Genomic DNA, 18,773 nt, shown 5'->3' on the forward strand with positions numbered 1-18,773 from the left:
CGGCCTCCTGTGGTTGTATTTTGTAAAACGAGATTTTTACATCGAGAAAATGCGTGAAACTGGAGAGAGATCGCAAGACAGCCAGAAGATCTCAGTATCTGCGGAAAAATGAGTACCGTAATTCCAAATATCGAACGACTTTCAGCTCGAATCATTCGAGTTTTAGGATGTAACCCTGGACCTATGACTCTTCGAGGCACCAATACATACATTGTTGGCACTGGTACAAGGTAGGTCTAAAAAAATCGCTTTAAGTAGTCGTTCAAGTTTGTCTGTGTAGACCCACTCGCTGATATCTGTGTTGTGTCAAATTCTAAGTTCTAAAGAGAAAAATAAAGAAACTAAGAAAGCGAGAAAGAAAGAAAGAAAGGAAGGAAGGAAGGAAGGAAGAAAGAAAGAAAGCTAAGGAGGGAAGGAAGGAAGGAAGAAAGAAAGAATGAAAAGATAAAGAAAGATAGAAAAATTAAAGTCATGAAAGAAAGAAGGAAGGGAAGAAAGAAAAAGAAACTAAAGTCATGAAAGAAAGAAGGAAGGAAAGAAAGAAAGAAAGAAAGGAAGAAAGAAAAAGAAAGGAGGAAAGGAATAAAGGAAGGAAGAAAGAAAGAAAGGAAGGAAGGAAGAAAGAAAGAAAAAAGAAAGAAAGATAGAAAAATTAAAGTCATGAAAGAAAGAAGGAAGGGAAGAAAGAAAAAGAAACTAAAGTCATGAAAGAAAGAAGGAAGGAAGGAAAGAAAGGAAGAAAGAAAGAAAGAAAAAGAAAGGAGGAAAGGAATAAAGGAAAGAAGAAAGAAAGAAAGGAAGGAAGAAAGAAAGAAAAAAGAAAGAAAGATAGAAAAGGAAACTAAAGTCATGAAAGAAAGAAAGAAGGAAAGAAAGAAAGAAAAAAAAAGAAAGGAAGGAAGGAAGGAAGAAAAAGAAAGAAAGAAAGAGAAACTAAAGTCTTTATAGATTGGCCGGACTATAAATATTCAACGAATTAATAATGTTTGATCGGTAGTTCAGTACTCGCCAGTTCTTTTGTTGATAATGATATTTCGGCAATTTTCTCACAAATTTGGCCCAACTCCTGGGACAAGCCTTGTAGCGGTAGACAGCTACACATTCTTCTTTATAAATTGTGCAATTTTGCATGCTGTTGCCTAGACCAAAAGCTTCAGTCTCTGTTGTATTTGTTGTTCAACTGAACTCCGTTGGCTTCACTCACCAAATACAGAGACCGAAGTTCTAGCGCGATCTGTACAGGGGCCTCAGTGGCCATATGTTTATGTACTTAAGATCGGATAAAACGGGGAAGTGAATTTGTGCAACAGCCGAGGTAAGTCACTGTTTTTGTTCCTTTTAACTTGATTTTTCTCCGTTTTTGTCTCACCTGCGAAGCAGAGTGAGACTATAGGCGCCGCTTTTCCGACGACGGCGGCGGCGGCGTCAACATCAAATCTTAACCTGAGGTTAAGTTTTTGAAATGACGTCATAACTTAAAAATATATGGACCTAGTTAATAAAACTTGGCCATAAGGTTAATCAAGTATTACTGAACATCCTATTAGAGTTTCATGTCACATGACCAAGGTCAAAGGTCATTTAGGGTCAATGAATTTAGACCATGTTGGAGGGATCAACATCGAAATCTTAACCTGAGGTTAAGTTTTTGAAATGTCATCATAACTTAGAAAATATATGGACCTAGTTCATGAAACTTGGACATAAGGTTAATCAAGTATCACTGAACATCCTGCACGAGTTTCACGTCACATGACCAAGGTCAAAGGTCATTTAGGGTCAATGAACTTTGGCCGAATTGGGAATATCTGTTGAATTCCCATCATAACTTTGAAAGTTTATGGATCTGATTCATGAAACTTGGACATAATAGTAATCAAGCATCACTGAACATTTTGTGCAAGTTTCAGGTCTCATGATTAAGGTCAAAGGTCATTTAGGGTCAATGAACTTTGGCCAAATCGGGGGTATCTGTTGAATTACCATTATAACTTTGAAAGTTTATGGATCTGATTCATGAAACTTGGACATTAGAGTAATCAAGTATCTCTGAACATCCTGTTCGCGTTTCAGGTCACATGACCAAGGTCAAAGGTCAATGAACTTTGGCCGAATTGGGTGTATCTGTTGAATTACCATCATATGGATCTGATTCATGAAACTTGTACATAAAAGTAATCAAGTATCACTGAACATCCTGTGCGAGTTTCAGGTCACATGATCAAGGTCAAAGGTCATGTAAGGTCAATGAGCTTTGGCCATGTTGGGGTTTTTTGTTGAATAACCATCATATCTCTGTTTAGTTTATTGGTCTAGTTCATAAAAAGTGGACATAAGAGTAACCATGTATCACTGAACATCTTTTGCGAGTTAGAGTAGTATTCAAAGTCAGCACTGCTGCTATATTGAACCGCGTGATGCAGGTGAGACGGCCAGAGGCATTCCACTTGTTTGGCAATTAATGCCAAGAGGGAATATTGATTTGCATTTTGGTCGCGTTAATTTCAAAATTTTTATTCATTAAATACAAAAATTGAAGAGCCCCGACAGGGGGATTTTGCATTGCAAGTCCCCTAATGGTGGCTGCACGATAGCGAGCCGTCTGTGTACGAGGAGAAATAAATAATAAAAAAAATGTTAAACAACTCCTCGAAACAGACGGCTGCCAGCTGTCTAGCTGTTGCCAAGCAAAAGACAATGAAATCAAGATGGGAATGTTAACACGACGGCACGTTTTCCCTATCTTTTGATAACATTTTTCTCGTTTTTTTAATGAATTCTTAGTAAAAATTGAAATCAATATCATAGAAATGTCGGAAATGAATCTGTATCCCATCTACATGTACATGCATGAATAATAGTTAGATCTTTTTGAAGGAAAGTAGAAATCTTGGGGGCAAAAGTTTCAGGTTTTTTGGCGGTACATGCAGATGAATGAGAAGGAATCCCTGGATCTGTTGAGAGTAAGCATACGTTAGTAAATGATTTTTACTCTCTAGGAGCCTCCTGGCTGAATAGCATGTCCATTTTCACCCCTGAATGATAAAAAGAAAAGGAACAGACCTGCACACAACTGGTATTTACATGTAGTGAGTAAAATCAGTAAATGTCTGGGTGTAGGAAACACCAAGTGATATATGCTGTATTGTCACCTATGGGGTCATTACTGTTATGTATCGATCTCATTCGTACTAGGAGTGAGAAGGAAGGAAGGATGGAAAGAAAGAAATCTGAAAAAGGAAAAAATAAAATATAATAGAAAATAGTGAAAGAAGGAAAGAAGAAATAGAAGGGTCTAAATAAACAGAGAATGAAAAAAGTAAGAAATTATCTAAAATGGAAGAAAGAAAAGTGAATTAAAGCAAGAAAAGGGAAGGAATAAAGAATGAATGAAAGAAAGAAAGTAAAAGAAGAAAAAAATGTAAAGAATGAAAAAGATAAAAAGAAGGATGAAATAAAAGAATTAATGAAAACAATGCAAAGTTAAGAAAGAAGAAAAAGAAAGAAACTAGAAAGGGAAAGAAAAGAGAAAAATGAAGAGTGAGAGGAAGACAGATTTCCTGTGTTTATTTGTACCAGCAGTGGTGGTACATTTTGAGCAAGAAAGAACATGGCCATCATGAGATGTGCTAACCCTCTAGCAATTAATAATAAAGATTTTAAATCTCTGAGACTGACTTTATTGTATAGGCATATAGATAAAGATTGTTGTGGAATAAATACTTCTGGTTTAGACACAATGAAAGAAGGCTCCTTCTCTGGGCAGTGCTATACAAGCCATAAAATAGCACTGGGTATGAGAGATGGATAGGCCTAATGAAAACAAAATAATTGTGAGTGATGTCTAGATATGAATTATACAGTCATGCATCTGGTACAAATTGAAATAGCTTAATGAGTGTTTTCGTCTCCTGCATAGCAGCGAAATCTTAGGGTTAAGTTTTTTGAATGCCATTATGACTTTAAAAAAATATACATGTGTGTACCTATTTCATGAAACTTAGACATAAGGATAATCAAATATCACTGAAAATCCTGCCTGAGTTTCAGGTCATATGACTAAGGGTTAATGAACCTAAATATTTTGATATTAATGGTGTTTTTGTGAATAATTATTCATCTAATAGTTGTTTTAAAGTCAGCACTGCTGCTATATTGAATTGCGTAATGCAAGCGAGGCTGCTAGAGACATTCCATTTGTTTATAAAGCGAGAGACCGCCAATAGCTCAGGTTGAAAAGGGGGAAATCATTAAAAATCATTCTAATTTGATAATCCAAATTTTATAGATCAAGTAGTCACACTATGTAAGAATTTAATACCTGATTTAAAATATAAAAATGATGATCAGTGTTGACCACAATCCTAGCTTTATACTTGATCTTGAGTAGACTATAATCAATAATGATGTCTGGAGGAGCTTGTGGCAAACTGCTGTCAATCTCAGTGACAGTCTTCAGACTGAATTTTGATGCTTCTCATGATTTGAACTGTCAAGCAACAGTAAAAATTAGTACAAAATGTAGATCTAGTCCCAAATGAAGAATTTGACTGAGACTGCAATTCAGTGAGATGTAGCAGTAATGCTCCAAATGAAGAATTTGACTGAGACTGCAATTCAGTGAGATGTAGCAGTAGTGCTCAGCATAAGTTATGACAATAGATGCTATGATTGTCCTGATGCGGAAATCTGTGACCAAGGAAATGGTCCAGGCTGGGGATATTTATATCCCAATAAATAGAGTAAAATTCACAGAGCAAAATGCTGAAAATTTGATCCAAATTGGATGACAAATAACAAAGTTATTGAATTTTAGGCATGTCTTCATAAATATTCATTAGGTGGGTTGATGATGTCATATCCCCCATTCGTGCTTTTGTATTTGATTATGTGAAGTTTATGTTTATTCAAAAAAATTCTACCAAGAACTCAAACATTTGGATTGACAACTGATAAAGAGCATTTATAGTTATTATTGCTGCAACTTATTTCATCATTAATGGAGACACATCATACACATGTATGAAAAAATGACACAATTATGATTTCATGTATTAACATAAGAAAAAGGAAAGTGGGGATATGACATCATCAGCCCACCTAAGGAATATTCATGAAGATGTGCATATAATTGTTTTCACAAAATATCGATCAATATTAAAATTTGATAACTTTGTTATTTTTTATGAAATTTTCAGCATTTTGCTCTGTGAATTTTACTCTATTTATTTAGACATAAAAAATTTCAGCCCGGACCATCCCTTTAATAGTAAGAATCACTGGCATTTTGTTTTGTGAAACACTTTCCTGATCATACATGCATCATACACAACCTCAAAGGGTTGGCTTTGTTGGATCAAATGGAAATAGCTACGGTGAAGATCTAAACGACTAGACAAGATAAGGGTACCATCACATTATTCCATTTCCTGCCAACCAGTATAGGACTTGCCCTGCACCACTGACATAGGCTAGTAACAGCTTCAATCATGTCGGCATACATTCCTAACGTGTCTCGAGTATCTGAACTTGTATGGAGAGTTTTGGGAGACAATGCTAGTCACGGTCATCTGCAAGGGACTAATTGTTACTTGGTTGGCTCTGGGAACAGGTATTGTTTTATAAAATTATGAATCGGTCATTGTGTAGAATGTAGATAGAATACATGTACTGATTCATGTAAAATATTTATATAATATTGACTGGCCTTGAGGGAGATACCAAATATATTTCCCAAACTAGTCTCATATTGCCCCGAGTCGAAGACGAGGGCAATATGGGTCTAGTGAGGGAAATATTTTTGGTATCTCCCGAAAAGTAACGCCAGTCAATATTATTATTACCTGTTCAACTCTTTCTGGTACATTATATTAACATATTGATAGATTATATAACTAAATTGTTGGACTTACCTTGGTCAAGCCTCTAGTGTCAATTCTGCACTTTACCATTATGACGTACTTACAAGCGCTCAGATCCAGCGTTGTCTTTATTATGACGTATATTGTTGGTGCGCGGATCCTTATGAAGCGTATCTCTTTATACGCATCCACCAATGCGCTGGGGATTGATGAGCTCGGAATACGGATATTATGGACCGATAATTATTGTACGTAGGTGCAGTAGGAAAATTACTCTTTTCGGGGAGGAGGGGTGTACGAATATTATGGTTACTCGTCATTCAGCTGATCGCTGACCGAGCCATTGTGACGTAGTTTATGTTATGTTAATCAGTTAGACAGACAAAATACGCGGTTATATCGTGTCTCCAAAATGCCTCATTCAGGTAATAATTAGTTCTATCAGAAGAATGCATGGTGGGTGATATTTGGATCAGAGGTTCTGCAAACAGATAATATGTTTAGATCTTTAAAATGTTCTTTAGAAATAAGAATAAATGTAAATCATCATAACTTTCATCGCTTTTATAACTTCTTTTGTGACAAGGAAGATATTTTCCTATACATATAAATAGTGAATAATCAAGATTTCATACAAGGAATAGTATAGTATAGTAAAACTATGGGGTGTTTTATACAGGTTTCATAAAAAAAATGTTTTAATTGATGTGCTCATTTATTTACACTATGTAATATTTTTGTCTTGCCTGAACAAAGTATGGAAGAGACCTAGTGATAAATCTTCCTGTTAGTCTGTTTGCCTGTTGGTCTTTAAAAAAAATGTTAATGTTTTTGTTCAACTTGCTCTCATTTCTTTTTTTGAAGTCATATTATTTTCAGCTTACATGTTATAGAATATACCTTTCAGTTTCATTTCCTGTATTGCTACAATTAAGATAGTTCAGCCCTATCTGTGAAAACCGCAAATGGTTATGTTTTTAATATTACAACAGGAAGTTGGCAAGATGAGGGTACCATCACCATCACATTATTCCATGTATAGCATACCAATATACTGTAGGGCTGTTTTGAGCTGTAAACAGCTTCCATTATGATTATTATCAAAAAGTCAAGTCTATGCTCACATCTTTATTTTGTATTCATAATGTATGTACAGTATTATGATGATTTTGTTTATGTTGTGGCTTATTTTGTATATTGCACATAACATAATTATATCACATTTCATATTCTATTATTTGAACGTAAAAATAAAGGCAAACAAACAATCAATAATGTCAGTCTATGTTCGTAGTATATCTCAAGTATCTGGTCTAATAATTTGTATGGAGATGGAGAGTTTTAGGAAAAAATGCCAGTCTTGGTCATCTGCATGCAAGGGACCGATACAACCTGAAATTTGTCAGAACTCAGAAGTTGTCATTGTCATTTGACAGTCACTATAGTAACAGTCAGGTGTCTATCCTCCTCAACATATTAGAAAACCAAACATATATTTCAGATATGACAACTTTCCAGATTTGATAGACAGGTCCATATTAAGGAAAAGCTGAATAGCATTTTGTTGTTTGAGGATGAAGACATCAAAATCAAGTTTGGTAAACAAGTTTTTCGAATTCATCACCCTTGAATTTCCTCTGATCGATTGATTACTCAATATTAAACATAGAATGCCTAATGGTTTTTTTTGTGAGCCTATGTATTCAAAAGTGTGGACCTGTCTAGATGAAATATTTTGATAAAGTGCCTTCCATCGTGGTTCTGTGACTAGAAATTTTATGAAGAATGGATTATTATTTGTTAACTCCACAGAGTTTGTGAAACTCATAGGTCCATATATTTCTACTGTTCACTGTACTGCCAAACTTCAAATGAAATAATCTTACTTCTTGGAATATTCTTATTTAATGCAAAATGTGATTTATTAAAGAATGGAGTCGCAACGGATCGCATAGTGTGAGCCGGGCTTTAGATGCAGCATTGCCTTAGTACTCTACTAGTCTGCTAGCTCAGATTCATATTTGACACTTTAACCAATAACAAGTCTAGAGTTAAAGGTAAATGCTAGTTTTGGTAACGAAATCAAAATCAGTTCATACAGAATCCAATGAAATGACCACCAAAGTGTCTGTTTGCATAAATAAAACATATGTGGCTATGTGCCAAAGGATTCTGGAAGAAATTTTGTAATTGCTGAGAAATCAGCAAATAAGCACAGGATTTGGGTAGAGCGTCGGGCCCGACATTCAAAGCATTAATCATACACTGTCCCATGTGCGCTTATCTGTGTTGTGGATCTTCAGTCTAAACATTTTCAGTGTAGATTTCAAGATTTCACAAAGTTCAGGTTATGTACATGTACATGTAACTGTACCAAATCTAGATCCTCGATGATATACTGACAATTAAGCCTTGTTTTACAGACTTTCTCATGAAATCAGTGTTTACTGCAACTACTGAAATTTTTCTTTATGAGACTCAAGTCTCTGTCTGTGTAGTCTCACTACTTCAGACTCTGCATTATGCACTATGCGAATTTAAAAAACCAAGGGTCTGTGCCTGCAGACTAGTGCTGTACCTACCAGGTGGGTGTTTCATAAAGCTGTTTGTAAGACATGCATGCCAAGTGATATCCTTATGTAGTTGAGTTAGGACCTAAGATCATGTTCCAGTCATTCGTATAGTTGTGCATAACTTTACGAATAGCTTTATGAAACACCCACCTGGTAATCCGGTTTTGATCACTTTCTCTTTGAATTACATTTCTGTGTGTTTGTCTATAGGAGAGTGTTGATCGACACTGGTGAAGAGAACAAACCTGAATTTCTCAAGAATCTGAGGAATACCCTGGCTGAGAATGGGACGTCGATACAAGAGATTCTTCTCACTCATTGGCATCACGATCATGTCGGTGGCATTGCTGATATCTTTCAAGAACTCCACTTAGGTGAGCTGCCAACTTTCTTTTTATTCTAAGAAGTTAAGCCCTGGTGTTGAAAGGGAGAGGGCTGCCCCCCCAAAAAAAAAAATATGTGTTAATGAAATAAATTAGAAATGAATAATTATTGAATGAATGAAATAAACCTTAGTGGATATAAATGAAATAAAAGGAAGTGAGATGATGAAAAATCGATCATGGAAAAGAATGAATGAATAAAAAGTTAGTGAATATAAAAGATATATAAGAATAAACCAAATCGTAAGTAAAAGAAAATAATTATTTCAAGCATGATCATATTGATCAAATTTCTTTCAATATCTTGCTACATAGCTTTTCATTTCTTAAAAATGTTTTAATAGTGATAGAGTGTCCATAATGGCAAAGTTTTGCAAGATTTTATAAAATTAGGCCCCAAGAAAAATATACATGTTTACTGGTGGTGCAGTAGAATATATACTTATTACTTTCAGCACTCTATGAATTTACTCATATTTATGAATGTTGAGGGTGGTTCTACAAATCGAATGGAGCTTGAAATTTCAAATGCAATTATGATGAAATCTTCTTAACAGTACAAAATGATCCATGAATCTGAACAACTTGTAAAACAATGTGATGCAGGATTTCTGGTTGAATATTTGATACTACTATTTGTTTTATTCAGAGAATAATGTCAAGGTTTCAAAGCTGCCTCGTCACCCATATCAAGCAGAAACAATCAACGGAGATAAGCTCACATACAACTACCTTCAAGATGGAGAGAAGGTCACAACAGAGGGCGCTACATTGAGGTCAGTATCCCTGTGTCTTTGCATTGTCTTGTCAGGATATTAATTATCTAAGAGCTTTCAATTCTCTCAAGTTAGCCCAAATCCAAGTTTAATTTATACTCTCCAAGTTGTCATATGATCAAGTGACCATTCACCTTTTTTTGTTATGTGATTGTCACATGGGTGGACTCTAATAAAAGTCAGATAAACTACCAAATCAGAAATTACAATTCATTTCAGTATACAAAAAATTCCAATATCACAACATCTCTCTTTGAAGTTCAGTTTGGTTGAACATATAAAGTTTATAAAACAGAGGGAAAGAGTAAGTATAAACACAGCCTCACGATTAAGTCATGTCAAACTATCACTCTGATTCACCGGTTCACAATAAAAAGAAAACCAAGGATCCTGTATTGATCCAATTTGTAATGTCAAACTCAACCTATCTCTAAATACAATATCCCTGAAAGGATCCTGCACTGATCTAATCAGTAATAACCAATCTTCAACATCTTAGTTTATCATGCTTTCACCTATAATAACACCCTTCAAAATCTCAATTAAACCTTTAACTTTGTTTTATTTCTTTTCACATTGTAACTCTGCCAAAAATTCCTTTTAAAGGATCCTGTATTGATCCATCTTTAAAGAATTTTACTTCACACCTTCATATCTCTGTATTCATTTTGTGATCACATTTCAAAACTCTTCTACATCTTCAAACATGAGCCTACATGTAGATCTTCAACTAATCTATAGCTCAAAACTCTAAAATCCGACATCTTGCAATCTCATCAGGGTTCAAATTAAAAATAACTCTTCTCAATACTATTAATCAACTGTTCAGTCATCTTTAAAAAATAATGTCTGTATTTCCGATCTCAATTCTAAAGAGATTCTGATATTCCTCTCATTGTTCTTTACAACAACTTATCTGTCTGGTAGCTTGCTAGCCAAAAACCTCCTTTGGAGTCAGTACTTTGTATCATTGGTCAAAGCCCAGATGGACATGACCTTGGGAAAATGTTGATGGTTTATTCATCCCGATCTTGGAACCATCTTTAGTTGGGAGATCATGATATTCCCCACTGGTTACTGGGAGAGCTATGCATGTGATCGTCATTGTCTGATGTGATGGTCGTCAGAACAGTGCGAGCTAGTCACCAGGTCGGGGCGATGGACCGATCATGTACGGTGCTTGGTGCAGGTGAGGTCGAGGCTGCACAAACTAAGGCTGAGCTGATGACTATTGTGTCACAATCGCCAAGGCCGGGAGCGGTAGGTTGGAGGCTACAAGGTATCAAAAGTAAGGCTAGTCTGCTTGTTGTCAGTTTGAATAAGATACGGCCAGAGGGTTGAGAAAGGGGCTATCATCCAAAGTTTTCTTTTGTGATCAAAGCGATAATGGTGCAGGTGAGGTCAAGGTTGCCTGCGTTGAGGCTGAGCTGATGACTCGAGAAATGGGCTATAGTCCTCAATCGATGGCTTTTTCGATACAGGCATTAAGAGATGAAATAAATTCTGCTTAGATCTGACCTCATACAGGCTTCTAAAAGCTTCAGCAAATGTCAGTCAGAAGGCTGCTACATGTATATCAATCGTCTGCCTCAGACTGCAGTATGTGTGCTTCACAAAGTCTAAAGATGCAATGCCAAGAAAACTACTGGAAAGCAACTGGGATCTCCTCCCAATTTTCTAATTTCCCCAAAGCATCACAAGCAGCTGTTAAAAAGAAAGGCTCATTGAGCTCAACTAAGAAGGGCCTATATAAAAATAATTACTACCCCATAGACAACACACAAGAGATATGCACATTATCTTCTTAAGTTCCAGCAAAGTAATCTCTCACACACATCTCTCATTCACTTCACATTGTTGATAAGTTCTCTATTCCTTGTCTCTTAGCAAGGAGTTTTACAGACATGGAGAACCATCAAACACTTTTCCTTTATAGCCACTTTGATGTCACAATGATAAAATATGTTACTCATGTGTTTCATTGCACATTTCTTGCAGATTGTAGACAAAATATTCCTGCCTAACTATAGACTTACAGGCGAAATACAGAAGGAAACATGCTTCGAAAGTAAATTATAGGGAAAACAACAGACGATTCAGATAGGTGTTGAGACATTTATTGGCTGTGGCAGAGTCATTGCATGTATCTATGGTAAGCCACTTGTTGTGGCACAATTAAACAATAAAACATACTGGTGCTTTTGTAATGATTATTATTTTACATTGCAATTGGTCGGATGATAGCAGACACATTGCTCACTTTTACAGGGGACAGTGAAAATAAATCTTGCAATATTTCTTGAAATATAATTTGAAATTTCTCAACGGGCCACACTTGGCCGCAGATCTGACCATAGCATCACAAATCAATTTATTCCAACAAACTAATCATAACATTTTTTAGTGAGGAAGTTTGTGGGATTTCATAAAATGTTGATTTTTAATGTGTCAAATTATTAGGTTTTATCACATTTTAAAACTTATCATTCAATATTTTGCCCAATTTTAGGAAACAATAAACCTTTGATGTTCATTTTGTCATGTGTTCAATATCGGAAATATCCTAGTTATCTATTTTCAACACAAATCTGTTTTCAGTTTGCGCATGAAACTGGTGGCATCATAGGTCATCACCAATACTAACTGTGCACCTGAATATTCCTTTGTTCTTTAGAAATTTGAAGCTATTTGCATATCGTTGTCCCTCCATTCCTTTTACCTCCATAATAGCAACCTGGCTCTGGAGTGAATCTTAGAAGAAATTAAGCAAGCTTTGCTGGGGGGGGGGGGAATAAATGCATTTCATTTTGACTCTGATATATCTATAATGATATATTTCTTTGCTCAATTTCACATGCAACCTTCTTAAAATCGTTGTTATTGAAATATGTACTATGTATTTTCTTTGCTATTTTGTATTTGAAAAGTTGCAGAAACAATAAATGAAATGAAAACTGAAAAAATTGTCATTGAAATCTCAGTAATATTTGAATTAGATTAAATTAGATTAGATTTAATGTCATGCATTTGTGAAGAAACACATCAATTGCCCTTTGACTCAAGAATCATAAACACAAGCATATTTCCTTGGTAATTTTTTATTCAGTACTTTATATGTGTTGATCAGCTGCCATTCTAAATTGTTTCTCTTTCTTTATTTGTAGGGTTGTCTACACACCCGGCCATACTGATGACCATATGGTGTTAGTATTGGAGGAGGAGAATGCTGTCTTTACTGGTGATTGTGTGTTAGGAGAAGGCACAGCTGTAAGTATTACCACTTTGTAGATGGTAGTATCAACCGTCATAAGGATTTTACAGTCTGTGGAATGGTAAAACTGCATGATATGGGTTTAGATCTTATAAATTTCACTATTCATATAAAAATCTGTGAATTATTTGCTCATTACCCTGTTCGTGTTCTGTGAAGGAAGACGATGATATTAATTTATGCAATGAATCTTTTAGAACATTTGATGAACTGATTTTAATGTTTTGTCTGTCTCTGTCTCTTTCTTTCTTGCTTGCTTTACGTCTCCCCCCTCTCTCTCTCTTTCTCTCAGGTGTTTGAAGACCTGTATACCTACATGAAATCACTGGAATTGCTCGTCTCCATCAACCCCTCTCGGCTTTACCCTGGCCATGGTCCCATAGTGGATGATGCCGTGCCCAAGCTCCAGATGTACATTGATCATCGTAACTTGCGGGAGAGCCAGATCAGTGCGGTCCTTCAGGAACATGATGGCAAAGACATGGATGCCATGGATCTGGTCAAAATCATCTATACCGTAAGTTTTCCTCTTTGGACCCTCATCTGCACTGCGGGCACAGAAAATGGCCAGGGGTGGTATTCTGTAACTTTGTCATAACTTTTGTCATAAATTTTGTCATTTCTCTCCGAGATGTGACACCGCTATGATTGTCACAAATCGGTATTCTGAACATTGTCTTTTCCCTGTCATATCTCTCAAAGTTCCCACCCATCTTTTTGGAAGCGAACCAATCAAAATAATCGTTAGTTCCCAGTTGGAGCCCTTCTAGCCAATAGGAAAGCCCCGTGGCAGGTAGGGCGTATCCCCAAAACAGTTGCTGGCATCGCGCAACTACGCGTATATTGATGCGCTTAATTACAAAGAGAGACAGGGAGCTGTGAAGAATTTTAGAGGAGAGGTAGAAAAGTAAGGAAAACAGAGAAAAAAAGGAGGAATAAATATGTAGGGCCTAACTAATTGTAGCATGAAAAAATAATTTTGAAAATTGTCATGGAAGATGAGTGAAACTAATACCACAATCTAATCTAAATAATACAATTATTTGCTTGACATTCAGTCGGCAGGGTATCGGGATATTTGGTACTAAAAGATATGACAAAATTTATGACTGCTACCCCCTGTCATAACTTTTGTCATATCTTTTGCTTGTATAAAAGGATTACGCGCATTTAAAGCCGCGTATTTTTGCTGCGCGCTAAAGAGAAGAGACAAAATTTATGACAATATTTGTGACAAAAGTTATGACATCCACCAGAATACCGATTTTGTCATATCTCTGAGATAAGATAAAATATGGAGAAAAGACAATGTTCAGAATACCGCCCCTGTATTCTAAAGCCAGGTTTAACTTAGACCATGGTCTAACTCTGTACTAAAATTATGGGAAGCCAAAAGTGTCAAAATTTTTATTATGTTTTATGTTTCTTATGTTTACTGTGCTCGTTCCTGATTCATTGATGGTGAAGACAATGATCTATTTCTAATTTCTAGTCAAGTATGAATGATTTGAGAGCCAAGTGAGCTGTAATATTATATCTGTACTGTTAGTGATTTAGATAACAATTGGCTATCCATACTTAAACCACAACTTTAAACCTGAGTTTAAGTTAAACGCGACTTCAGAATACAGGCCCATGATTGCAACTTTGATCAACAACAGGGTCTTCACACTAGACAAGCCAAATACAACTTGCTGTTGGATTTGTACCCTCCAATTAATCAGCCCACCTTCAATCTCAAAACCCAACCAGATGTAGATATCGAACCAGACAAAAGGGAACTCTCAAATACAACATTATTAGATCAAATAAAGACTGCTACCGACACTCCCTGTATCCCAAGACCATCCCAGAATGGAGCCTTCTTGGTGAGGATGTCAGAAATTCTAAAGACATAGGAATATTCAAACTCAAACTTGACAGTTTGGATATCAACACCCTTGTCTCAAAAGCACACTACCAAAATTAACTGTAAACCCTGTACCACCGAAGCGAATGTACCCAGTTCCATGGTGTCATCAGCATCAATGTTGAGGATTGGCAAGTCTCGTCTCTGCCACTACTTGATGAGGAATATAGTCACAAGGCCTCTGGAACTCCCTCCCTTCTTCACTCTGTGAAATTGACAACAACTCTTCAAATCGTCTCTCAAAGCTCAATTATTTCAGCAGATTGGATGAGCCTGCGCCTATGAATGTTTTATATGGCACGATGTAAATGCTGTGGATCATCATGATCACAAGCCCTTGTCAACTGGTTAGAGCTGTTCCGGCTATTGACTTGTATCTGGGCAATTCAATTAAATAATCAACCTTTTTGTACATCCTACCCCCATTTTTCTCAAGTTTTACTTCACTTCATAAACTGACCAAGTCATGGTCCTTTGAGAACATTACAGACTGTCAAAAGAACAAGAAATCAGAGACATAAAATTTCATGAAGGTCCCGCATATAGGGGGTCGGATGTACATATTTTATGGAATTCATCTTCAAAACAAAAGCAGTTCTTTTTCTTTTGTTCCATTTAGGAAACACCAGAGATCCTTCACCCTGCTGCTGCAAGGAATGTCTCACATCATCTAGAGAAATTGCAGAAAGAAGGAAAGATTGGTAAGATAAATGGCAGGGGTTGCAACACAACTCTCCAAGAAAAAAGTATTTGTACAGCAAGCAATTGGAGAGGGTCATCTTATCTCTGAAATTACCTCCACCATTTTATAAAGTGTACTCATCTTGATAATGTTATGATCTTCTCTATATACATGTATATTATTATAAGCTGAAAATGGTTTTGCAAAATATTTTCTGAAGATATTATTTCATTTTGGTAGATTGCATATAATATAGTTCAGTGATTATATATTGTATAATATGAAAGGTAGATATGCTGCAATCAGATAATTCAATAAATCTCATTTTCTTTTGCTTTCTATTTTTGAACTAGTGAGGGCTGCTTCAGATGAGAAGTTCCATTGGAAAAGCAACTTATGAGGGCACTGTTTGGTTATCGCGGACACCGCAAGTGAGGGGAAATTTACTCCAGCGAGATATCAGATGCGTATTCTATCATCAAGATGAACAGAGATGTAACACACTAAATGATTTAAGAAAACGAAACAGGAAATTATTTTGCTCTTCCAGAGATCAAAGGGACCTTAACCAGAAGTATGTGATGTGTCTTTCTGCAGAAGTCCTGCTATGAAGACAGGAAACACCATGGTGTAATGGTTCTGACTCACGCCTTGTAAACAGAGGGTCGTGTGTTCGAATCCCACTGCGGTCTAGCGTCCTTTGGCAAGTCGTTAATCCACACTTTGCCACTCTCAACCCAGGTGCTAAATGGGTACCCGGTAGGATGTGAAAGATATTGTATGTTTGATTTTGCCAGCGCTATGAGGCTGCGATGAATGCAAGGAATGCTCCCCAGGGAGTGGAAATCGTGCACTTATTGTGCGGGATTGAAATGAATCCAATGACAGGGGTAATAATATGCTGTCAAGTGCTTTGAGTCGTTCTGGGAAAAGTGCTGTATTAAAATTTGGGCTTTTATTATCTCTTTTACTGTTGCTTTCCTTGCATTCACCATTTTGTCGTGTGATGAATATGAGGAACACCGATGAAGAGATTACTTGCGGGATTCCTGTGTGAAAGACACTACCCTGGCTTTTGGTAAGGCGCCCGTAAGTCTGAAAGAGAATGATACTGTCTAAAGCAGGGATGCCTGTCTCTGGGCTTTTGCCTGCTTCAGGCCATTAAAAATTCCCATCCTTTTTATAGGCTTTATATTATGAAGTCTCCTTGGGGCTTTGATTTGTTCAGGCATCTGTTCAGTCCCAGTGACTGACTGGCATCCCTGCTATTATAAGATGGGATGAAATAAAAGAAGGATATGAGGGTGTGGTATAAAGATTGCGTTCAAATTTCATTGTCAAGATTTTCAAAGAATTATATTTATGTATAGACTAGACTCTATAATGGAAGACAATGGAAGACAATGAGAATAGAATTTAATCGAAAAGATGATCAAAAGGATACATTCAAAAGTCTAGAAAATCAATGTTCATTTACTGAATGTTGAATGGGCAATTCTCAGAAATCTAGTCTTTATGTACAGTCTCTAATTGAATTTTACCAACTCTGTGAATCTTGAGAAAATCAAGCTAAAATGCCTGTATTTGTTCATCAATTCCTAAGTGGATTCAGTGAAGCCCATTCAATTTCAGCTAGTGCACTATTCAAACCACTAGGGCTTGGTGACTGCAAACTAATAAGAAGCCAATAATCAGATTTGATATGGTCCTTCTACAGATCTTGAGCCATAGATTGAGAGGAAGTCACAGGATACATGTACATGTCTCCCCCCCCATCTCCTTGCACATTGTGCAATATGCCCCCCAAGAAATGGCCCCCTTGAAAACCTTTGTTATTCTTTTTGTATAAAAGTGCTTTAAAGCCTGTGTATAGCTTTGGTAAAGGGTCAATAATGTGATTGATAATCGAATAACATCTAATTTGACAGTGTTACTGAAGCGTAGAGACCGTTAGATATTTTTCCAACTGCACTTCTCTGAGAAAATTTCAAATATTCAAATCTTGGATATATAGCGCCCTCTCTTGGCGATGCTTGTTTTAAATTAAAAAAATGGGCATTCAAGCACTTATCTTATAAATTGGTGATTAGATATCCAAAAGTTACAGACAAAGAACATATCTTGAAAGTTTCAGCCCATTCCATGATTTGGAATAGGATTTAATTGAAAGACAAAAACACACAGATATTTTAATTTGATCGGGTGACCCGATCAAGTTAAATTTCCATGTAAAATCGCAAAATTTATCCTGTAAAACACATTTTCATTTCATATCCTCCACATCATAATTGTTATAGGGCATATCCATTCATATTAGCTAGCAATGAATTGGAATAGTGATAGGTGCATTTTGGTGGATTTACCAAAACTATACACAAGCTTTAAGGCCTGGTCCCACTGGTCGACGGACACGAAACGGATTCATAATGGATACAGCAGACCAGCAAATTTCAGGGTGGCTCCATCCGTTTTCATCCGATCCAGACAGTGGACAAAATAGGCAAACGATGAAATCACAGTGGACGGATGCTCGATGGATATAGAGTGTATGAAACACGTATGCAAAGAGTACGCAAACGGATGGCAAGATTCTTTTACGTTTTCATCCTCTCTACATCTGTAAGTGCAGTGGGACCAAGCCTTTAGATATTGGCACACTTTCTTTACCTCATTTTATGTGAAATCCTGGCCCCAACCGCGATCTTGGTTATTATTTTTGTAAACAGGAAGACAACTATGTCATTCATATGGCTAAGGTTATCAATACAAATATGATGATCAGATGCAGTAGCCTACCACTTAATTTTGATGAAAAAATGAAAAAATTCTAAAATTAGTCTGGTATACCGGTACCGGTATCAGAATTTTATATTATATGTTATATCACTATTCAATGCTGTGTGATCAAACTGGTATTCTTCAATTGTTAAGACAGCCTTTTAAAAAAAATTTGTGCTTCATATTTTACTGATTGCTAATATTAGTTTCTGAAATAATGATCTTTGAGTACATAAGTATTCTGTCTGGAAATTGTCTACTATTTAGCCCCCATGTACGTTTCATACATACTTTTCATCATCTATGCACATGTTCTAAGACTGAAAAAAAATATGTGATTTAATCATTTTGTGATACAATTTTTTATATATAAGATTACAAATGCTATGTTCCGACCATGATCTGCTGCTAACACCATAATTGGCTTTATATGGTTCAATTCAAATTTAAGTGATATGGTACTATTTGGTGATGGTAATTTGTGGATGACAGCAGTAGAATGATATATATACTATAACAAAGTATTTTATTAAATATTGA

General features: G+C 36.1%; 1 protein-coding gene across 2 annotated transcripts; it reads left to right on the forward strand.

Annotated features, from left to right (window-relative positions):
* The first annotated feature begins 6 nt into the window (after positions 1-6).
* LOC121419671 (endoribonuclease LACTB2-like) lies at positions 7-15,971 on the forward strand. Of its 2 annotated transcripts, none has more exons than XM_041614132.1 (6): positions 7-230; positions 8,645-8,808; positions 9,467-9,593; positions 12,758-12,860; positions 13,157-13,381; positions 15,393-15,971. In XM_041614132.1, the coding sequence occupies exons 1-6, from the start codon at positions 109-111 to the stop codon at positions 15,561-15,563; spliced, it is 912 nt and encodes a 303-aa protein (XP_041470066.1). In that variant the 5' UTR covers positions 7-108; the 3' UTR covers positions 15,564-15,971. The 2 variants fall into 2 exon arrangements, with proteins under 2 accessions (XP_041470066.1, XP_041470073.1); XM_041614139.1 differs by lacking the exon at positions 7-230 and adding an exon at positions 5,361-5,611.
* The last annotated feature ends 2,802 nt before the right edge of the window (positions 15,972-18,773 follow it).

The sequence above is a fragment of the Lytechinus variegatus genome, chromosome 1, assembly GCF_018143015.1.
Source record: "Lytechinus variegatus isolate NC3 chromosome 1, Lvar_3.0, whole genome shotgun sequence".
Taxonomy (NCBI): Eukaryota; Metazoa; Echinodermata; class Echinoidea; order Temnopleuroida; family Toxopneustidae; genus Lytechinus; species Lytechinus variegatus.